Genomic DNA, 24,709 nt, shown 5'->3' with positions numbered 1-24,709 from the left:
CTAATGATGCAGGCACCCCTTGGGCCAATCACTAATAAGTAAACAAACATTGTAGCACCCCCCATTAAGGCCAATCAGTGTAATTTTGAAAATACTGGACACGCATCATTCCCCAAAGTTGTGTTAAAATCCAATCAGTGACGTACAGACGGTTAAACAAACACTGTAGCGCCCCACCAAGGCCAATTAGTGTAATTTTGAAAACGCTGGAACGAAGCAATGACACGCATCTATCCCCAACGCTTCGTCAAAATCCAGTCAGTGGCATCTGAGATAGTGTGCTTGACGACAACAGTGATTTCATCGTGGGGGGCAATGATCACAAAACTAAGACTACATTAGACTCTAGAAAACAGAGTAGGCTATTCATGCATTGTTTGAGTCTTGAAAGTATTAGGATGGGGGTAAAGGCGTGCTACTTTAGGACTTTTAGGCTTGTGATAAATGAGTTGTGGCGATAATTTTGAAATAATATCCAAACCTGTCAAGTTACATCCTCTCACAGTCTGCACTCTCACTATAGTGGCGACGACGAATAAAATGGATTCACTCCAGTCAAATCAACCAGTTGACAGCATTGCAGCTGACAATGCTGTTCTGGCTTATGTGCTACAGTGTCTGATATGTGGTGTTCATGGCCTTTAGAACCGGATTGTTCCAGATGGAACGACTGTCTGGCTGACTGATTGGCTGTCTGGCTACGGAATGTCACAATCATCCTCATATCCTCATATCTCACTCATGTTCTCCGTCTGCCCAGCGTGTCCCATGGACAATGCCTGACACAGACAGACATAAATAGACCTCACCGCCTCCAGCCTTAATATTAATGGCTTATAGGGGACTTAAATGTCTCAGCTGGCCTGGCAATTATTATTATGAAACTGAGAGAGAGACAGAAAGAGAAAGAGAGGGGGAAGAGAGAGAGAGAGAGAGAGAGAGAGAGAAAGGGAAGATCTGAATGAAGGAAAGAACACATGGTCCGTTATGATATTATGCAATAACATAAAGTCAGTGGGAAGTTTTTAAATGATGGGTCTCGAGCTCGGGTGGAAATTCTCACGGTATCATCGTAATTAAAAGGAGGGGAGCTGCGGCAGCTGCGGTACAGTCAGCTTCATCAGCCGCTTTACTGCCAGCGGTAACAAGTAGCTGCAGCACAGGTAGTCTCCAATCAACAAGTCAGCATAAGAACTACAGCACAGTTCACATGGAAGTTCATACCTTCATATCGTAGGTTTTTCCAGGGCCAGATTCAACAAAACCTGGAAGACATAATTGCTCTCACCCACGCCCTCTTTCCTCTAGCTAGGTTTCTATGTAGGCGTTCACCTGAAATAGCACAAGGGATAGTTAGATAGGATCCTGTCTATTTATAGATGCCAGTGGTATATCTATAGACAGCGTGCAGGAAGATAACAGCCATGAACAATTTATGACTGCATGACAGTCACTTCACAGTACTGACATACTGTTTGTCTGTTGCAGATGCTGAAGCACATACTATGTCAACTCAAGGCAACTCTAACTCCTGAACATGTTGCTGATAGGCATTGTTATGCAATTATGCCTTGATGGAAAAAGGATTGTACAATATGCCTTCAGTATGGTTTCATATTTTTGAATGCACACTGTTGTGGATATTTCTGTCAGTAATCTCTGTGAGCTCATGATCTATTCAAAATAATATCTTATAATGTATAATGAAAAACCCTTCTGTCTCTCTCTCTCTCCTTAGGTCTTATTTCTTTTCCTACTTGGCTCTTGCCTGATCATTCTTTGATCACAGGAATATTGTCAGTGCGCTGTGGCTCTGACTCTTGCACTCCCTGCTATTGGTTGCATAATGCTGAGCTACTGTTGTGCGCATTGTAAATCGCTTTGTACAAGAGCATCACCCAAACGCCTTAACTGTAAATAATAGGCTTTCTGTCAGGGTGACACTGATACTATTACCTGACTTACCATATTGCAGGCTGAATGAATTATTTCAATATTATTGTAATATTATATTATATTATTATTATTGTGAGGTTGCTGTTTTTGCTGCGGCTCGGTGGACAAAAGATTTAAAAAAAAAAAAACATAGGAAAAGCAGAATAAACCGGACTGTGAAATCTGCAGTGCCCCCTGCACGGTTCGTCAAGCACTGTAGTGGCGTAAAAAACGACGAACGTGAGGATGGTAATGACGTCAATGTGGAGCCGGTGGGGAGGGGGGTGGAGAGAGAGAGGGAGAGAGAGAGAGAGAGAGAGAGAGAGAGAGAGAGAGAGACGTAGAGTTTGTGCCGCCGCTGCAGCAGCATCACTTTCAACAGCGCGCCAGTGCAGTGAGGAACCCATCAGCAACTCACAAAGCAAATAAAACCAACAAAACAGTCTATTGGACTTACGTTAAGTTTCGGGCACAAAAACTAGCTGACTCTTTCTCTGTGACCAGCCGGCGAGGGAGAGAACGATTTTTATTCCATTTTATTTTTTTCCCAGCCACGAAAGGGAATGCCATCGATAAATATGAAACTGGAGATGGTGACCATCATCGCCTGCGAGGTAGACACCGAGGTGTTTACATCAGACAAACTGCAGGTACGGTTTTCCCCCCCAGAAAAAACGCACGTTGCAAGTCATGGTTATGCTGTATCCCTTCTTGTATGGTTGTGAAGCAGTTTGCTGAGGACCGACTGCATGTTCTCCTGTATAGAAGTGCATGCATGTCTTGGTGACGTTGAATGCAGCCCTCTCAGACGAGGATTTTTATCAATGGGAGCCGCAGCTCACCAAGACGCACGTCCCCGACGCGCACAGCACTGATGCCCTCGGTGCTTTCAGTGATTGACGTTGGATGAATTGCAGAAATGGGTGGACAAGGCAAGAGGGGGAGATACCAAAAAACACCCTCAATGCAGCAGTGTTGTGATATGCATTCTTGTGTTTTTGTGTGTCAAGTTTATATGGAGATGATCTGCGCAAGTTGAATGGGAGGGTCTGATGGATTGAATTGCCCATGCAAGGCACATGCGGGCAAAGAAGTGAGAGGCAATTTTAGACGCAGTGGCGGGCAGACCCTCTTCTCCCCCTCTTCTCTCCCCTTTATCTCTGTTCTCTCCTCATCCCATCAGCATTGCAGGTGCGCCAGGTTAGGTAAGATACCCGTACAAAAAGAACTAATCCAATGAGAAGAGGAATAATATATGAATATCACATCAAAGCGATGAACTATATAATATCCTATAGGGATATTATGGGAATTTTACACTGATAGGAGATAGGAGATTACAAATAAGGTCACCATAAACTTACTATTGTGTGCCTGAGACACTCCCTGTAGGAATATTATGCTGATTTTTCATTAGGGTAGGTGCAAATAATTGGTAGGCTACCTTTCAGTCATGGGGCAGCAGATAAACAGTTGCATGTAAATGTCCAAAGTGAGCCTCAAGACCCCGCCTTTGGCATTGCAACATGCCAGTTTGGGGGCTTAAAAGGCCACACAGATGGTCTGCCAAAGTCTGGCTCACCCACTGAACCCTTTAGAAATTCCATGTCAGAATATATTCCCTCACCTGCTGGCTGCTTGTCTGCTTGTCTGATTTGACTCATCATCAGAGAGAAACAGAAAGAGAGAGAGCGAGGAAGGGAGAGACACAGAGAGAGAGAGAGAGAGAGAGAGAGAGAGAGAGAATAAGCCCGAACTACACTGCAGCTCAGCAGTCTGACACCAGCCAGACCACTTATGACCACGATCACAGCAGTCAGTCTCATGCTTACCCATGTGCGCGCGCACACACACACACACACACACACACACACACACACACACATTGGTACTCACCAGTAGCCAGTAGGTGAGGAAAAATATTCTGGTGTGGACACAAACGCACACTCACAAAAACACAGAATCACATTTTTTCTTGCTCCGTGCCACTCGCTCTTCCACGCTGATATGCTCTGCTGTGGGTGAGGCTGAATTCAGCTATTTCTTGTAACCAACAGCAGCAATTGCAGAGCCTAAGCCCCCTCTCACCCCACCCTTACCCCCACCTCCCCACAGCACCTTGGTTCCTAACTAACTTTAAACTAGCCAGCAAGGGGGAATGTACGTATGAGATGCAAACGTCCTGTTTCTTGTCAAGATGTGTTTATGCTTGCGATGGCATGATTTGCTTGCATGTAAGAACTCATGTGCTCGTAATTTGATGTTATTGGAAAACCTGCAGTATGCTGTATACACACACACCAAACAAACATAGAAATGCATGTGGACCACTGACCCACCCTGTAGTCTGCATTCCCCCAGTCAGCTCCTCTGCTGTGTTTGCATCCAACTCTCATTACACTTTCTAAACCACTGCAGACCAGCCAAGGTGAGAGACACTAATCTGTCACCGTGCAATTCTCCTGTAATTATGGGATGGTTGTCATCTTCTTTAAGGCTGCCGAGGGACTGTGGGTGAAAAAAAAAAAAAAAGTAGCTGTCAAGGTACTGTAAGTCTGACATGAAACCTCTGAGGTGTGCTGATTGAGCAGAGTTCCTGCTGAATAGATTGTCATACAGCTGGTAATACTCAGAGTCCTGAACATGAAATATTGTGGATGTGTCATTGTTTACAACCCAGGACTGGTGTTCATATTATGTATCAGACGTGTCATTCGGGTCATCATGATTTAGCTTGTCAGTCAGACCTGGTTAATGATCTTATATCAACACAAACACAGGCAGGTCGTTCTTTAACTAAAAGCGTCTGTCCAGGTGCTGCTATTATCAGCCACCTCTCCACGATTCACCAAAGGAAAAGGGGTTTGTGCACAATTAAGAGAGCAGACAGAGGGCTGACTTTCGAATGGCACAAAGAACACCACTAATCCTGGTTTCTGGCACACAGAGAACGATGGAGAGCGATGGGGGAGAGGGCAGATTAAAGCGGAGCACGTGGGGAGCGGCCTCTGATTGAGCTCACCTCCCCGCCAGCCTGCTCTTGTTTTTATTATCATTCAACAAGGCCTGAGCCCATCTGAGGCCCCTGTTTTTATTAATATCTCTGGATCTGGGGATGGCCGACAATAATCGTATTCCCCTTTGATGCAAAGCACTTTGGGTGGACTAATATGTGATGCGCACCGTTGCTATTTATAAGCATTACATGGAAAGATTAGGCAATGGCAGGGGTGCTTGAATGGACAATATAAAAAAGATGACCGAATGGTAGATTTTTAATTGGAGGAGATGCTTTGTGACTGTTTTGGAACCGTTGTGTTGACACAGCTCAACTTTAAACCCTGAAGCCCAGATATCATGACTATGAGAATGTCCTGTATGTATGACAGTAGAGGTTTGGACCAATAAGACAGAGGCCTTGGCTCAGTCCCTGCTGGTTACATCACTATGAGCCAAGCACACTGGTTATGGACAGGACAGGTTGTTGTTATAATGATGGTAGAGTTGGTGGTAGGCTTTCATTCCAAAATGCTATATATCCATTTTGGCAAAAAAAAAAAAAAAGAAATCTGAAAATCAGATTAATATCAGAACAAAACATAGACAATTCTATCCTAGCATAACACTTTACCCTAATAGTAATTAATGATGTGCTTTACTTTCAGGCCACCAGTCATTTTGAGTATGTGTCATCTAACGATAGATATCTTGTTTTGGAATAAAACTCTTCAGTTGCACTGACCCGTGTTGTTGTCAAGGGTGTGATTGATGCAACACTGTCCATTTGATGATTGTTTTTGTCCACCATCATTGATCCAGAGCACCAATCACTCAGCTCACCCACAGCACATTGGACTGTTATGCTACACAGAATGGGATATTGAATTTCCAGGGTTTTATGTCCAATCTGCTCTCTTCTATATATATCTTCTTTATCTAATGATCATTTAGCTCCATTTTCTACACCTCCGCTACAATGATACTATTTGATCATGGAGTAGTTGAAGAACTAATTAATCTTCTTTAATCTTTTTCTAAGTGAGTATTTTGCATTCTTTTGAAGTTCACTGAAACAAAGTACCTGTTTGTATCAAATCTATCTGACTCTGGCAATTGTCTTGTGCTTCCTCTGAGATTATGAAGGGAACTTTAATCTATGGACGACATGTTTGTTGTATGGCTTACTGAGGCCAGAGCTGTGGGTTGTTGGTGGACGCTGTCGTATATGAGTGTTAGTCACAACACTGTCATTACCTGGAAAATCTTCTAGCATCAGCAGATAATAGCACAGGACACATGGTGAAGGTCACAGCACATTGGCAGGCACTCTGTTACAGAACATGGAGTGTGACGCATGCATATACGATGCTTTGCATGTGTGATGCTGGCATTAACAACAAACAGTTTCGTTTTTTTGCTCCTTTATATGCACATGAATAATTAAAATCAAACTTATATGCTTGTGCTTGCTCTTGCTGTTGATTAATGCCTCTGTGGCGTCAAAGTCTGTTACTGATTGAAATGTGTTTATTTCACTGGGAAAAGCTTGGCACATAAAAGCTTTGGGGAAAAACAGCACAGGGACATTGTGACCTATTCACACTTGATAATGGAGACTTATTTAAGAAAAATCACACGACAGAAACTGTATTGTAAGCCATAAAGGACAGCTATTTTCTGCTTTAGTCTGCTCTCCCACACACAGAAAATCGTAGTAACACTGACACAGTCACACACTCTAACCACAACAGTGAGTCAGCGGACTCACAGACCGACAGACAGACACCTCTGTCAGCAAACACACACCTCCTCGCTGAGGACGCCTGGAGAAGTTTCCATCAGCCTGGGTCACTCTCCATCTGTCCCTCTGTCTGTCTGCCTGTCTGTCTGCCTGTCTGTCTGTCAGTGGTGTCACGGTGTCTGTTCTCAGGCCCGTCGTCACATAACGATACTGGTTTTAAAGAAGGAAGAGGGATTTGATGAGTAATCTGCTATTTGCAGCTCAGCAAAAGCAGAGTGATTTTGCTGAGGTCTGTGATGTTTTCTGTCTTTCCTACTGCCGTTTGTACAGGTTTACATAACATGTTTTTCCCTTGAAGGTGTGACTGTTAACTTGTACATTTAAGCAATGGAGGAAGGTACAAAACATCTATTTTTACAGTATTGAGTGTATTGTATTAATCATTTTATATGACTTGGTGTCACTTTTTTCAAATGTCTCACTTTGGAATAAAACTTTGTTAACCTTTAAAAGCCATCTTTTCTGGTTTAGCTGAATTACAGGTTGTAGAGTAGTACAGTAGAAAGATTCAGGGTACGAGTTAGATGATGAAAATTGCTTGTAGGACACTTATGGATACATTAATCACCTGTGTCATTTTAATAAAGACTATCTGCTGTTATCAATCAGTGGCCAATCGATTAGATCATCCTTAAATGGAACTTTTACCCTTTTCTCCTCGTTGCTTCATTATTCAGAGAAAGGACACTGACCAACCTCTCAGACCATGCTCACAAAAACATAAATCAGGTCTGAGTTTTAATATGTGTACAAACTCTCACCAGTTGTTGGGGTGAAGGAAAGAGGTGGAGGAGCAGAGGCAGGACAGAGAGGATGAAGATAGACGGTGACAGTATCATGTTCTGTGCTGGTAGGAAACCAGATCTGCATCCTGGCAGGGTTGAGCGATCCTGGGCCAGAGCAGTGGGCTCAGGTGTGCCTGCTCCCCCAGTCTGGGCACAAGGCAGGTGGGGATGGGCAGCTCACATTGGCCTGAAACCTTAGAGAGGTGCCGGGGCTCAGGTGTCACCTAAAGGTTAGCGCTGCGTCCGTTAGGGTGACGTAGAACAAAGGACAGTCTCCTGGGTGGGGTGTCTGGTTACGTTGTGGCCATGGCAACAGGACTATGAAGTGATAAGATTAGAAGCAAAGAAAAGGCCTCACAATGGAATGCAGAGGCCCTCAATTCACTCACCAAGGAACGAGGAGGGGACCAAGTCGCATAATGACAGGCCTATGTTATTGAGATTACTGGTTGTTCATATTGTTCCTAACAGAATGTCCTATAAGATACTGTTATCTTGCAACACCAAATGGTTCCCGAAGAAGGAAATTGACTCCTTAATGCCAAAACTCAATGCACTGCAAGAGTAGCGTTTTGAAACATTTTCAGAAAGGTCGGCGGTAACTACAATGGAGCGCACCGCAAGCTCATGGTGAACTTTTTATTTTCATGTAGTCTAAAGCAGCGTTTCTATTTCTGAGATGTATAGTATGAGAAAAAATATGATGTCAACAGTTACCTTGTTTCTAGCAAGCTCATATTGTTAGCTGTCATAATGTGTCTGTCAAGCATCTATGCTACATTACTGCAGCAGCCACTGCAGCCTATTGTTTTTGTCAAGCAGTGAAGTAGAACTGAATAGGTATATTGAGACACAAAACTATCAAAATTCATATTTTCCAACAATTCCTCTTGGGAGCGGAGTATCAATGCAGTAGCAGTGCGCTGTTGTTCGCAGTAAACATTGGGACTTTAACAATGGCTTCATCTATATCCATATATCTACTTTGATTCTGCCAATTTATTCCCCCAAGGTATCCGCGTCTTTGTATTCAAAACACATGGGGTTCCTAACTGGTAATGCGAGATGACATGTATTACACTTCGCAAGCTCTACAGCCACGTATTGCTGGGTCTAGTTCAAATCCCACTCCTGCCTTCACTGAATAAATCCTATAATGCTTGATCATCACTAGAGCTGGGTGCTGCATAACCACCAAGGTGACGCACCGATTGCCACGAGAGAGAGAGAGAGAGAGAGAGAGAGAGAAAGAGAGATGGGGGAGAGAGCATTAGAGAGAGATAGAGTGGTGGTTAGAGAGAGAGAGAGCACATGTCTCCATATGTTGTGGTGGCGTAAGGTGAGAGTTGCCGGTGCAGCGCCTCTCAGCCACTTTATGTAACGTTGTGTGACTCTTTGGATTACGGTTGCCTCTCAAGTGTGAGGATCTGCATGGGAGACTGTGGATACGCTAGCATGATGTCAGGATGACATGTTGTGTGTGTGTGTGTGTGTGTGTGTTTGTGTGTGTGTGTGTGTGTGTGTGCGCGTTCGCACTCGCCTTAGTGGTCCTGACGAGGAAAAGCGCCTGCCTCAATAAAAACCATAACGACCAGATTGGTGGTAATAGGATTAATGTGTCCCCGCATGCTATAAACTGATTTCAATCTCCCAGCCGTAGACAGACTGTCCCCGAGGGAGCGCCGGTCGAGCGCCGCAGCGTCGCCCTGTCGATACCGCTCCCCACTCTACCTATTGATTGCACTGTTATAACACTTGCCCCACTCACATGCCGCTCCAGTGCTCATGCAGCCCTGGCAATGCAGACGGAGCTATTAATCACACGTTGTTTTTGTTGTTTTGTAATGCCGAGGGCCTGCCTAAGGATTTGCTGCTAGGCTAATATTAATGGCTGCTGGAAGAGAATAGACCATACACACACACACACACACACACAACCTTAGATTTTACCTGGTGATATGGAGTCAGTGTTTTCACGTTACCCCATATTACCTCATGCCACATGACCTAAATAATCACCAAACTGACTGTAAACAATAGTTTTCTCTAGTGCTAACCACTGGCCACTGACTCATAGTGCTCACTCCCAGGCCAAGGGAGAGCCAACATTGGGGTAACGTCACTGAGCAGAGTATGTATTTAGAGTCCAGCCAAAAGCATGGTTGTGTTGCTCATTATGGCTTAAGAAAGTCAAAGGCTCTTGTTAATCCAAACCCCTTTGGAATGGACATGGTTTGAAGCAATGAAATGTTCAGGCAACTTCAATACTTTGAAATAGCTTATTCAAAGCAGATTCAAAATGTGAAACTTGGATGGACATTCATTCCCAAACATCCAGTGTGGCTTATTTGAAGTTGAAATGCTTTAACACTAGAAAGGCCAATTTTGAGTGGTCTGAGGGAAGGAACATGCAATCAGTTGAGGGAGGGTACATCAAATTATAACTATTATTTACTTACATGAATTTGAAATTCTAACAACACTAGTTTGGCCAGAAAGTGGATCTAGGAAAAGTCATAGATATTTTAATGCTAAAATTCAAAACAGCAGTCCATTGATGGCAGCTTGGCTTTGTAGTGTTACTGTAGATTGTGTCCACCAACAAGGACTTTCAAAAGACAAAACAATTAATACAGTACACACAATCAACATAATATTCCATATTGGCCACTCTGTAAACAAGTCAGTTCAGATGCATGTGGTTCAGGTTCTGTGCTGTAGGACAGGGTTCCCACAGGGTCATGGAAAACCTGGGAAATTCATGGAATTTGAAAATTGTGTTTCCCAGACCTGGAAAAATTATGGAAAATAATACATATCCATAAAGATTTGGAAATGACATGGAAATGTCTTCATATGTACAGTATTTGGTTTTACTCCAGGCAAGTGTTTTATGTTTGGCTGCTGGTAGATCTATAGTTACCTTTTTACAAAATATTAACAAATTTCCTGTCCCAAGTGATAAGCAGACGTTAGTAATGGAAATTGGTCCATTTTTCATTGAATAGTCATGGAAAAGATATGGAATTTGACAGGCAAAAATGTTGGAACAGGCGTTTAACGCTCTTCATCCAGCTTTGCCTGTTATCATCATAATCTGCCTTTCTTGTTTGACCTCGTTAGACTGGTTCCAGTTTGGTCCTTGAGGGAGGATGGTAATTAAAAATGATGGTCCACACACTTAAGAAATGAATTTTCTTAATTATTCCTACGTGATCTATTTTTAGTGTAGAACTGTCCCTGACTCACCCTGAGGCTCCGTGGCCTAGTTTGTTGGTTTTCACCCAAATCCCGTTCAAGCACGAGGGTCTGGATTAGACTGAGTTAAAACCAGGCACGTGTCACAGAGAAATCTGTGATTCAGTGATTCACCAAAAAAAAAAAAACATTGAATAGCCCTTCTTTCCTTCTCAATTAGGCTTGGTTAATCTTTCCATTTTGATCCAAAATGCCAAATGCTGTAATTCAACATAAAAATTATCCAGCTTGAGGATTATGGTCATGGATGTTTGCATAGAAGTACGAATGTGATTTAAATACTATCTTAAATTAGAAGCTGGATCAAAATAGAGCAACTTTCTGATTCAGGTTTCTGAATCAGAACTCAAATTCACTGACTGGAGCCTCTTCCAGTCAGTGAATTTGAATAATATGGCTGCAAATTTCTAAACAGTGAAGGCATGCTTGCTGATTTGACTCTATTATGCAACAGTCTATATTAACAGTCTGCCTCACATGCTGTTGTCCCAGTCTGCCCATTTAGCTGTGTTAAATCCCATTCTCACTACTAATATACAGGCTTTTATTTTGAAATTTAATTTGGGGAAATTTGTGTCCCTGTCTGTGTGTGCTTGGTGCATTTATGAGGCATATGGCTGATCAAAGGGATGTTAGGAGATGTCGCTGTGTTTCAGCTGATGTGGCTTGTTCGCTCTCACTGTTGACAGAAAACAAACAGGGGAATATGTGTGTGCCTCATTTAACTCCCTAAACTGCAAAATGAGTTGACAATGAGATAAATGAGAGTAGACAGTATGTAGGTGTTGCTGTGCAACATCCCAGTTTAATCAGAATAGATTTTGCTGATAATACTTTTTTTTTTATCACACTCAGAATCTAGCAATTATTTGGAATCTTCTGTGCTGCTGAAGCTGGCCTCCGCTTCAGGAAAACGGACGTATGTGTGTGTGTGTGCATGTGTGTGTGTGTGTGTGTGTGTGTGTACGTCCATCTTTGTCTTTGTGTTTACCCGGACAGCAGAGCAGGATGGACCTGCAGCTCTGCTGATCGTCACGGAGCCTTACACTTTAAAGTAAACAAACACAATCCTGTCTTTACATAAGATAGGAAGACACTTAAGTCACATGATGTAATGTTTTACAGTGCAGCATGATGGACTCAGCCATGGAGCAATGCTTCTGTCACAGAGTTACAACTCAGGCAGAGGCTCGACAGTTTAGGCTTGACACTGGCTCAGTACATGAAAGATGTGGGGTAGATATATACTGTATATATGGATACTAGTATCTATCACAGTCCCTGCTTTATCACTCTTGCTGTCTCCTGCTCACCTCTCTACTGTTCTGTCAATCACTGCCGTTTATTGTTCTACCATCAGACCTCGACCTAGATGAAAGCTTGTTGACATCGCACAATAAACCTGTGCTTGAACCCTAAGCCAACTAATCTTTCGTTCAGATGATTTTGTCCAGACCGCTATCTCTTCTGGTTCTTTGGCTGTTGCCTCCCTGTGTTGCTGAATGTGAGTCATGCCGACAGCGATGTCCTGTCGCCACAGTGATGACAGCCTTTCCATTACCGTCAGGAAAATAACTGCCTCATTACCCAAGAGGCAATCTGCTGAAAGATGACCGCGCAGCCACCACCAGAGTGGCTTCAGCTCACTAGCTAGCTTTGCATCTCACCACATTGTATTTTATTGTGCCGTGTCACTTTCTGCCTCTCATTCGGCCCCCAGCTACCTGCCTCTCTCTTTGTGTGTTATCTTTCTCTCTCTCTCTCGTTCTCCATCGCTCTCCTTTTCGTTCCCTCCGGGGCCTATGGGATCTGCACAGTCAACTGAGGCAAATCCTAGCACTCCAAAGTAGATTCATTTCAATTTCCCCTATATATACAGTTTATATTTCTCTACTGATGCAACATGACATCATCTCCTCTTTTTTTAATTTCTAATTTTCCAGGCTAGCTCAGTTGTGCTACAGCAGGACCAAGGGAAAGAGATAATCTAGGACAGGAGAGGGAGGGATTTCAGACTGTTGGGATGCACACTGGGTGTTACATAAAGGTGACATGGAGAAACACAGGGTCAGCAGTAATGACAGCACTTGCCTTTTCAATCAAGCCAAGTTGTAGTTGCTATTTGAGAACCGTGGAGCCTCTGACTTCATACCAGCTCCACCCTGTGCATTTAAACAAATTAGATAGGTTTCTCTTTTGAGCTTAAACTGAACCTGAAACTGAAGCTCAGGCTTTTACGTGCAGCGTTTTAGTGTTTGTGTAACCCGACGAAGAAGGAAACATAACAGTGACGAAGACTGTATTAGCCGCAACACATGCATGCATACATTTGTTCGCCAAATGTAGCTGTTTTTTTCTCTCTTTGGTGTATAACCCAGCCAAGTGAGCTAAATAGTATTTTGATCCTGGTCTGTCAATATATATTATCTGCCTTGTAGAGAATCAAAAACAAGAAGACGCTGTTCTCTTCCCCTCACTCACCTGCTGTCCAGCAGCACTCACTCACTCACTGCTCACTGCACATAGAAGCAGGTGTTGGATGTAGCTCAGTGTGTGTGTGTGTGTGTGTGTGTGTGTGTGTGTGTGTGTGTGTGTATGTGTGTGTGTGCCCACGTGTGTGTGCGGTTAAAACCAGTCTATCTCTGCTGACAGGCGGGCGTCCTTCAGTTCAGCTTGGATTCTAATGGTGTTACCTGTCACATTACTTTACTATGCAGACATGCCCTCATATGTGTGTGTGTGTGTGTGTGTGTGTGTGAGTATGTGTGTGTGTGTGTGTGTGTGTGTGTGTGTGTGTACCTACAGAAATACCTTCCAACTAATTGTGGAAACACAGGGAGGAACCTTGCACACAGTGTTCACATCACACACATACTCACTCACTTGCTCAGTTACTCGCTCTCTGTCTTACACACACACACACACACACACACACAGCAGAGAACAAAGCGAGTGGGTCACAGCAGGGAAGATGGTGATGGCAGATGAGCAGGCCATTTTTCAGCGTCTGTAACTCAACACCCCTCTCCTCTTCCTCTTTTCCCCTCCTCTTCCTCCTCCTCTTCCCTCAGGATGTCCGCTCATAGAGGACCACATAAATTAGTGATCAGCACGCTCACTTATGTTACACACCAATCTAGCGTGCGCGTGTTAGTGTGTGTGTGCATATTTGTGTGTGTGTGTGTGTACAGGTTAAAAACAAACAGTTCATGCCATTATGGGACATTATGTAGGAGCTTTCCCCATGCCAAAACATCAATTTGAGTGAATGACGTGCACACAGTGTGTCAGTGTGTGTGTTTGTGTGTGTGTGTGTGTGTGTGTGTGTGTGTGTGTGCGTGTATGTATTTCACAGTCGACCTTATCAGTTATCACACATGGAGTTTGATGACATGCGGGTTGTAGTAGCTGGCTGCGGCTCATGGAAAATTCACGGTTTGAATAAGGGCTTAAGTGGGCTCAGCATATAGGTCAAACAAGGGCTTTGTTGTCATTCTCAAACTAATTACCCATTAAACCCATATCAGGAGAGTTTGCAAACAAAATAAAAGGATGAAGCCTGGTTTGATTGTTATGCTGTTACTGTATGTCTAAGTTTTCATTTTTACATTTGAAGTAGATATTGAGGGATTGTTGTGAACCGCAGAGCTGCAGTTCCATTACTGAGACGTAATCATGATCTAAAACAGTGCCACACAGTTACCTCATTTCCTCGTCAGGAACGTTCGCACGTGCGTTGGCCGGTCAAGTCATGATAGGACATCAACATTTTTTCCATTACCCTTTGATATATCAGTGTTGCTTTTGCATGTGCTCCCTTTTTTCTTTTTTTTCACTATAGTGAACAAACAGGTCCATCATTTAGTGAATGAGAAGCACTTTTCCCTCCCTGAGCAATTACCATCAAGGTGCTCTTGAGCAAAGCACTTAACCCCCAGCTGCTGCAGTGGAGCTTCCCACTGGTCAACAGCAGCAAACTCCCAGGTGTGAATGTGTTAGTTAAAGAGACCATGCATGAACAGTCAACCTTTCCTGGATAAACAGCATGTTAAAAAAAACACTATATTCACCTACGTATCGTGTGTTGTATTGTTGCACAAATGCTTTTACTGGTGTACAAGTGTTTGATTGGTTTAATTTGATGTTACAGATGTATAACAACACACACTTATATGCTCTTATGCAGAGACCTGACATTTTTTTCAATCTTGTGTCAATTACTTACCTTACACAGCAGAATTGTCAGTGTTAATCTTACTCTGAGAGTGTAAAAATCAGCACTGCCAGTGTTTATATAAGTCAGCACCCATCAGAGTTAATGAAATGCTTTTTGATTGTTTTGAACAGTCGCCCCGGAGCCATATCAGTTCTACGAGTGGACAAACAACCTCCAATCAACACTTGTCAACTCCAAATAATTGTCACTGAAAAATCAACACTTACTAACACTGGGAAATTTGCTGTGTCGCCACCTCAAAACCTTTTATACACAGTTATGTGAGAACCCCTCCTGCTCAATCAATGCATGCATGTATGTACATATGCAGACACAGACACTATTCCACATACATAGCATCAACAGCAGCACTACACACCAATATTAGTCAGTCAGTCCGATATTTGATGGGCTCACTGCACACAGGCTGGGATACAAAGAGGCAGTAATCAAGACAAAAATTATATTTAAGACAAAATTCTGGCATGTTGCTGCTTCCACCTTTCACTCACCATTAAAGTAAGGAAGCTATATCTAACTATTAGATAACTACTGCTTTAATATTTTGCTACTGACTCCATTACGTAGCATGTGGCAGGATAGCAGGTTTAGGCCAGTCGTTTAAGTGTACAGGAGTACACTTAATACCTGGCAGTCCCTGTATTTTGCTGTGTCACATGTTTCCTTTTCCTTGGGCCTTTTGAGATTGTAATGTCAGAAAATTAATTGGTAAGCTAGTTGGTAATCCTATCCACATGCAGAAAGGAGTCAAGATATTCGCACATTCTTGATTTGACCTCTTTTCCTCGCTTCTCCTTAGAAATGCACCTTGTATGGTGAACTAGAAACTAGACTAAAAATGGTATCGTGGAGCCTGGAGGTGAAGTGAGCTCTGAAGTTTAGCCAGCTATCCGGGGGCAGATAGGAAGGGAAGACCAGATGCACTTCCATGGCAAGGAGAACAGGGGAAACGAAGAGGAGAATGAGAGGGGGGGGGGGGGTAAAAGTGTTAATCTGCTTACTCTTAAGATGCTTATTCTTTCACCACAGTAGACACCACACTCTGCAGCAATTTCACAAACCGTGGCTCACACCTTGCTGCATCATTAACAACTCTGCGTGTATGAGCCGGGATAATGATGTGACTTCTCTACAGGGATGCAGAGTGCATGTTTTGCAGCATGTCCAACATCTTATATTAATAACTAATAATATGAAAGTCATATGTGTATGCCACGAAGAAAGCGACTACTGTAAGTGCTGTTAAAGAGGAATGATGCAATTATATTAACAAACCCATCAGATGTAGTAAAAGAAAGTCTTGCAATACCGATTCATTCAGACCGCCTCAAGATAAAAGAAATAGCAGAAGACTAGGTAGCAGTAATATTATCATCATAATATAATTTTTTATACAAATAATACTATAGGCTTTAAAAACCACTAAACAGTTAAGTTACCACTGAGTTCAAACTATATTGTATCTGTGCAGATTTTGTTTCTTTGTCAGTTGGAACAATTAATTTTTTAACACTAGAACCAGCAGATATATTTACTTAAATCTCTTCCTCAAAGGTGCTTGAAACTAGTGTGACTGGTTCTAGTTGATAAACCATCGAATGTGTAAATTACAGACGATTACTTTTTTGTTTTATTCTGGTCTCTCGTGAACTAATGTGTAATATCATCCTATAATCTGCATATGATACAATATGTCATGAAGAGCTATGTTCTCACATTGTATCTCAGTTATAAAGATCTTTGACATTTCAGGCTCACTGTGCAGTGGTGCTGAAGTCATTTTTTTTACGTGTGCACCCCACTGCACTGATTCTGGCCCTGGAGTTACATGCAAGGATGCACGACCTCCTGCAAAATGTGCACTTTAGGTGATGAATGTGGAAAGCGAGTCCCCCTTTCACATTACGACATGACTCGGAATGAAGTCCAGTTGAAGAAAAGTACTATATAAGTAACATTATTTGTATTATTATTAGTAGTATTTGTTCATCACACCCAAAGCCTTGCAATATGTCTAGTGCTTCCATCAGTTTCATGATGTACAACAAGAAATCTGCATACTAACAAACACCAAAGACATCAAATAGGGTATGAATTGTTGAGTCACAAAAACTTAATTAGACTTAGACTAGATTAATTAGACTGTGCAACGCTGTTGATTGATGTCTGAATAATTGGAATGGTATTTGATGATTCTCCGCAACCAAGCAAACAAGATGTGCTTGAGTTTTTAAGGAGATGGCACTACCGGAGCATTCAGAGAGAGCAAAAACAGACACCTAGTACACCCGTTTGCACATGATAGGGCTTCGGTCTTGAGCTGTGTCACTAATTTGCAGAGGCAGACCGCACAGCCGACATGCCTCCTGTGTTACTGCAGGTAACATGCGCCCTTTCCATCCTGGTGTCAGGTGCTGCGTCAGCTGAACAGGGCATCTGGAGAGCTGTGGGAATATTTCAGTCCTCTGCCTCCCACTGCCTGGAGGAGTTCTTAATGGCAATGAGCAGACCCACCACAGAATATATTGGCCAAACACTGTCGCACAGAAACACGCAATGAGACACATTCTGCTGTGTTGTTTGCCAGTTGTTATTGGTGCCATCGATGGCAAGCTGTGACTGTCAGGGTGCTGAGTGAATGTACTTGTTGAATGATGAGTTGAGTAGACAGCAGTTGCCATTAAGAAACTCATCTTTTTACATCAATTGTTTTTGTTTTTATTTGATTTTTATGTATTATAATATTTACTTTCTTTTTTATATATACAAAAGTATTTTAGTGATTTCTTTGAGACAAAGATGCAGAACAGCTTAAATCATTTCAGATTTTGTAAAGTATATCTTATTATGCTTTGATCCAGTTAGTGGCTTAAAAGGGCATGTTGGCAATTCAATCTTTGTGGATCATCATCCTAACCAAAACTGAATTAAAGGCAGCGCATGGTATTTGAAGGCAATCCCTCAGTAGAAATACATGAATTGGAGAAAAGTCTATTCCCCAAATTTCCACCATACCAATAGGAAGGCCCGGCAGTCTGAATCAGGCCCATACTATTCATGACCATCTTTCACTCATTCCAAAGGCTTTTCCTCTAATCAGAATCGCACATTCAATCCGTCAGCCATCTTGGCTCTTTGAAAGAAGCCTCAGTTTCATACCCACTTATCTGCCTGCGCTGGGGAGATGGTCGGCTGGGAGACGAAGAATAGTCCTACTGATTGCTCTGTCTTTGCTGTGTGCCGGCTGCTGGCGTGTGGCAACCAGCTCTCTTACCGGGCCTTTCCTCCTATAGCCCTCCTACTGAGCTGCTTGATTGACTTCACAGCTGAGAATGCCAATTTGTTGCCCAGGGAGGGGGGTGAGAGAAAGAGAGACGTGGGAATAGATGAGGTATGGTGAAAGACAAAGTGAGGTGCAGGAGGAGTAGGGGAGAGTGATGAGAGAAAGGAGAAAGTTACATAAAGAGAGCAAAAAAAAATAGAAACAGAGAGAGAAAAAAGAAGACAGTGAAGGGACAGATAGCATCAGAAGAGCTTGCAGGAAAAGGACAGAGAGCTGGAAATCTAATTTCCCAATTAAATGAATTGCGAATGATATGGGCTCAGAGGAGTTAGAGGCACATCTGCTGGAGACAGAGGTCTCAGCGAATAACTTAGACCCTACAAGTTTTCTTTTCTCACAACACATTACACTCATGTACAAAATCAGCCCACTGATGTGAATCAAATGGCATCGTTTGTGTCTGTTCGGTTTCATTGCTGATGTGAAGCGAGTTGGATTCTTACACAAATTATATGTACTGCTCCAATAGACACTGAAGTACAAGAGAACCATTCTTCAGTGTTACCTAGTGCTTCCATTCGCCTACTTAACTGTTGTCCCTTTGGCACGGTGCCGCCACAGCAGGGGACAGCTGGCAGCAGAGATGTATGATATCTGATACACCACCGTCGCTACAAGACTAGATTTCGACTGCCTGACTGATTGATACATAGCCACTTTCCCATTATTTTTACCCTGAGGATTGTTTTATACAGAGCAGTTAATAGGAAATCTCTGGGTGTATTTGATGTGCCATCCATCTGTATCAGTGTATATGCAGCACACATACAGCGAGGATACAGCAGGGTGACCAAGTGGTTAGAGAGACTGTTCTGTACTGACAAAGTGACAGATTTGATCTCTGTAACGGGAAACGTATCTATCGAATGAATGAATGAATATTTTATTTTCGTGTCTGGTCATTTACATGACCCATCCCTCACGGAATTATTCAGACACATTAACTAACAACAAACCAAACATTCCGGTATGTTAACCAACCATTATCTAACAGTACAATACATAGATATCCTCCAAACATAAATATAAACATAAACAAAAACATAAACATCATCCAACCATAAACATAAACCTCCCACAAATAACGATCCAGGAGATATCCCACAATGGAAACAGCAAATATACAAACATACAAACACAGCCCCCTAAGCACAAGACACAATACACAAATCCAAACAGGAAAAAAAAAAAATCTATCAGCAGCCATGTGTTCTTCAGCAAGATGCTGAACACTGTTGAGGAAGAAATGTAAAAGTACCTATACTAGGCAACATTCCTATATGCTCACTTAATATGTAACCTTTGACCCATATTTACACCTAGTATAGATGCAACACCAACCCGCTTTTACATTTAAACCTAAATATCTTCAAAAGCATCTCTAACATCTTTGCATGTTTGTATGTTTTTATTCTCTGCAGGAGAGGTTCGAGGCATTGTTTAGGATCTACGACGAACAGACGTCCTTCCAGATGTTCAAAAGCTTCCGGAGAGTCCGGATCAGCTTCACCACCCCAGAGGCTGCTGCCCGCGCTCGCATCGAGCTGCACGAGTCCGAGTTCAACGGCAAGAAGCTCAAGCTCTACTTTGCCCAAGTGAGTGTCCGCTAAAGGGTCCGGGCAGCGCGGGGGCTCCTGTGGGACGAGAGCGGACTGTGGGGGAACATTGCTTATTAATGTGGAACATTATGTTGTATTGTGTCATTCACTCAAACGTGAATGTACACACACACTTGCAAGCTCATACACACACACACACTCTGGGGGAACAAACTGTGAGAAAGAGGGTGACTCCTTCCATTTCCCCTTTTCTCTGATCTTTCTCTACTGATCTCCTCTTCTCTGAGCCAGACCTGACCGCTCCCTCAGCCAACCATCCGTCTCCCCTTCTCTCCCGTCAAACCCCATCAGTCACTCAGTTGATTGGACACCCATAAGCTTGGCCATAAATTCTTGATTTCTCTTCCATCATACGTGTGTGTGTGTGTTTCTATGTGCCTTGCCTGTGGGAAAGAAAGGCAAAGAGAGAGGAGAGAGAGAGGGAAATTGCAGTATGCTCCCAGTGCAAATACTGATATATAAGCAGTGTGTATGTTGTCAGTGCAGTGACGAAACAGCCATTGATATTGCACACATCCACTCATATCCACAGTAACTAGAGAGAGAGTCCACAAGACCAGCATGAATCATGACTCAAGCTCTAACCGATTCCCCCCTTCTTCCCAAATGTATCTCTAGTCACGACCCCTGCCTCCCAGTATTTTGATGTAAGAGGATTAGGATTTTACAGTACAGACAGATGCCACATGTTGGTAACTATGGCAATTGGCAGCTATCATATCATTCAAAACTCATCAATCCCCTTGCAATTTGAGATTAAGGGAAAGATTGAAGCCATGACTACAATCCTAATGTGCTTTTCAGGATAAATCAGAATCACTTTAATTGCCATGTACAATAAATGTACAGGAACTTCTTGGCAGCATTGCAAGGACATGTCAGTAATATAACAGTAATAAGTACATTCTGGCACTTAAACACAGAGAGAGAAAAGACATGGTAGAGATAAAAACAGAAAAAGAAAAGACAAACCCTTAAAAGCTATCTTAAAATAACACAATCATACACATATATGAAGTAAAAAGTAAAAACATCAGGCATTTAGAAACCCCATTATGATAAAAAGGCCAAACTTATATAATACACACAAAAATCATACATAGACACAAATCATAATCAAATAAAAAGAAGAGACCCATACAGCCACTTTTCATCAATATTAGAGTATCTAGCAGTGAAACAGTGTACCATGAGATAGTTATACTGAGTAAGATGAAACACAAATACACAAATACATTATGCGCTTACAAATTATTCCACGGCGATGTAACAGTCTCACCCTCTTCACGTCTCTTTCACCCCCCTTTTAGAGCGACACAGCCCCTCATCATCTTGTCATCTCTTCTCTGATAGGTCCAGAACGCCGGTGAGGACATTGACAAGTCGTACCTGGCCCCTCCCCAGCCTGTCAAACAGTTTCTGATCTCGCCGCCCGCCTCGCCACCTGTGGGCTGGAGCCAGAGCGAAGACGCTACGCCCGTCATCAACTACGACCTGCTGTGTGCAGTAGCAAAGCTGGGACCTGGTCAGTACAACACGCTAATACAGAATGTACACACACATACATAGACACACATGCACACAAACATGCACAGGTATATGCCATGCAACACTGTGGAAAGAAGGTGTTTCTATCAGTATGAAAATATCTCCATCAGATTATTAAGTCTCTATTTGAGTCATTGGTCTTTGAACATCAGTCACCTGGATACAAATTTGCCTACGCAGGCAATCATGTCACGCTTCTCAGAGAGGTGTTACGGTAAGTTTCTGCACTGCTGTTGCCACTAGGAAGCAATTGGAATAAAAGCTTGTGAGGGGCAATGATGAATGATGACTATGGTAAACATCACTGTTTTATCCTTCACTTTAGTCCAGGCCTTTCTGTCATGGCTCTGAGACAGGATTATGGCCAACGTTGCACAATCAGAGATGCAGTTTTTTGTACCTCTATGATGTTATTATGAATTGAGAGGCATTTATAAATTGATCTCCATGTCAAACGTCTCTCGACATAGAACTAGAAGCCCATAAATTAAATTTATAGTGCTGATCACCATCCGTCATTGTCAAAGGAGCTGAACCTCTAGCTGCTCAGAGTGTGTGACCCTGCATTCTGAAATCTCACATGTAAATGCCGATGTGTGTCTGTGTGTGTGTGTGTGTGTGTGTGTGTGTGTGTGTGTGTGTGTGTGTGTTTGCAAAAGGGCAATGAACTGGGCAATACAAAAAATCTCAAATATAAAAAATGGGAAGCATGAAAAAACACTACTAAGTCAAACATTTTGCACCACAGCAAGTATCCATTCTGCTGCCTATCCCCCAGAAATAAGTCATTTTTGCAATTCCCATCCTATCACAATTTCAGCAACTACAGGAAATGTGTAGGCAGCACAGCTCAGCACAGTTAGATTTGGAAGGTTTTCAGATCTTTCCCAGCAGCCTCATGCCCAGGCAGTGTTTCTGCTCAGTACAAGGTTGCCTCAGTTTGCCTTGTTGACGAGACTATATTGCAGATTGCAGCAACCTTTATAAAATGTCACCTACCACACATCACAGACACAGTGTGCTGTGTCGCTCTCTTTGTGTGTGTGTGTGTGTGAGTGTGTGTGTGTGTGTGTGTGTGTGTGTTCATGTTGCTGGAGAGGAAAAGATAGTACCATTTATTTCTAACTTTGACTTGATATGAACATAATTAGCATTTTTATTACAGACAAAAACATGATTTAGGCTACCCACACACACCTACACACCTAGACACACACATACAGACACACACTGTCCAGCCCAAAGAACCACCTTTGTCACATTCTACTGTTACCATAGAAACACGAGGCATCAGGAAATGGGTTTGTCCTTTGCTTCACATCCTGGCATTCACAATCAGATTACAGCTCTGCTGCAGCGCAGCCCACTGACTCCCTCTGCCAACTGCCTGTGGTAACAACAGGACTCTTTTCTTTTCACTGTCCGTCTTTCTGTTTGGCACCAAGCAAGAAGCCTCCAGACCCATTTCCCCCTGCCTGCTAGCCTGTGTTATCTCCATGGCAACTGTGATACAATCTAGCATGTGTATGTTTTCAATCTGAGCGTGAGTGGCATTCGGACAAAGTTTTTTTTTCTTTTTTTTTTCTTTTGAATCCAATCCCTTTCACCCGAGCGCTGAACCGATCTCGTTGTCTGACCAGATTGAACCAGATTATTTTGTTCTGTAATAATGTCCTCACCTCATTTCATAAAAATAGATTTTGCTACATAATTATATCTTTCTCTGCCATGGCTGCTCCTACCTGTTGCACCATTTGAAAGGGTCTGCGTATCAGAGGTTTTGTATAGGATGGGAGTATTTAGAGCAAAAGATTATTCTGCTTTTTCCTTAGTAACTCCTGCTCCCCTCCCTCCATCCCCCTCTCCATCCCCCCCTCCATCCCTCCCCCCCATGCCTCCACCTCCCCAGGCGAGAAGTATGAGCTGCATGCGGGGACAGAGTCCACCCCCAGCGTGGTCGTCCACGTGTGCGAGAGCGAGACGGAGGAGGACGAGGCGGCGCGGCCCAAGCAGAAGATTGTCCAGACCAGACGTCCCGACGGGCCCCCCAAAGTCTTCAACTAGAGAGGCCCCTCCCCCCCGCGCGGCCCCCGACCGCCCCTTTACCCGCAACACACCTGCCCTCTCTCTCTTGTCTCTGCACTCACAGAGAGCGTCGATGCCCCTCATTTCAGTTCAACTACAAGCAAAACAAACCAACAAACATTGCTCGAGACGGTGTTTGTGGGGAGCGTGGCGATGGAATGAGGTGGCTGGAAGGGGATGGATGAGAATCACACACACACTCATCACATTCTGCGGACGGTGTGGGGAGCGGTGGGCGTCCCTACCTACCGCCACCCCACCAACCCCCCTCGTTTTCAGCAAGAGGGGTAGAAATACCTGTCCCAACGCAGGCACCTGTCACTTATCATACACACTCAGCTCTCATTGCTAGTCCTGCTCGGTAGTTAGCTCGCTAGTTCGCTTGTTAGTCTTACCTCTCCTTCCGTCTCACGTTCTTGTGTGTACAATAATCTTTGGTTGAGGACGTACAGTACCTCAAAAGAAAGACACATTTTTTTGTTTTTTTTCCCTTTTTTTAAATGAATTGTGTTTTTCAGGTTATGTATGGCTCTTTTATGATTTTTATTTTTTTTTTTTTTCATCCGTTTTCATATCTGCCGGTTTGTTGCTTCAGCTTGCTCAGCATCAGGATTGACTGTGTGATGTTCCCGCTCTTGTCTGCATGTATATACTGTATTACAAAAAATACTTACAGAAACACAAATACTAACAAGATATATCAAGAAAAAGGAACCTATTTAACATCACACACAGCACGGAGCGCCATATGTAACCAACAAAGTTGTGGTGGTTGTTTGACTTGTTATTTTTTTTTGCTCTTTTTCGCTTTTGTCTTTTTTATTTGGAGAGGTGTTGTTTTTTGCTGAACTACTAGATGTGTATTCTTAATATGTATTTGATACCCCAAACAGTTTTTTGCATGCTTAGTTACTTCCGTAGTTGAGGAGCTGAGGTGTTTTATATTGTTGTTTGTGACGACAGGGAAATGGTATGACGCTTTTGACGCAAATGCATATCCCCACGCAGAGTTTAAAGTGACAGGGAAAGCAGCTGAATGGTTTTTGTAAGATTGACAGTTCAGTCTTTTCAATTTGATGGCAAATTTGCATCAGCAGC

The 24,709-nt window shown here is 43.0% G+C and overlaps 1 protein-coding gene across 2 annotated transcripts in view; it reads left to right on the top strand.

The window, feature by feature from the left end:
• rcan3 (regulator of calcineurin 3) overlaps positions 1-23,590 on the top strand; it is a 33,926-nt gene extending 10,336 nt beyond the window's left edge. Inside the window, exons 1-4 of one of the 2 annotated variants that reach the window (XM_071528120.1) lie at positions 2,499-2,585; positions 19,781-19,954; positions 21,332-21,503; positions 23,436-23,590. In XM_071528120.1, coding sequence (XP_071384221.1) covers positions 2,499-2,585; positions 19,781-19,954; positions 21,332-21,503; positions 23,436-23,590 — 588 coding nt within the window. Of the gene's footprint in view, positions 1-2,498; positions 2,586-19,780; positions 19,955-21,331; positions 21,504-23,435 lie in introns of those variants that run through there. The other variant, XM_071528119.1, reaches the window with a different exon arrangement.
• The last annotated feature ends 1,119 nt before the right edge of the window (positions 23,591-24,709 follow it).

The sequence above is a fragment of the Centroberyx affinis genome, unplaced genomic scaffold, assembly GCF_046629955.1.
Source record: "Centroberyx affinis isolate AG114_WGS23_722 - 3 ecotype Tasmania unplaced genomic scaffold, CSIRO-AGI_Caff_v1 ptg001619l_1, whole genome shotgun sequence".
Lineage (NCBI taxonomy): Eukaryota > Metazoa > Chordata > Actinopteri > Beryciformes > Berycidae > Centroberyx > Centroberyx affinis.
Note: the sequence above shows the minus strand (reverse complement) of the source record. Positions and strands in the feature narration are given on the sequence as shown.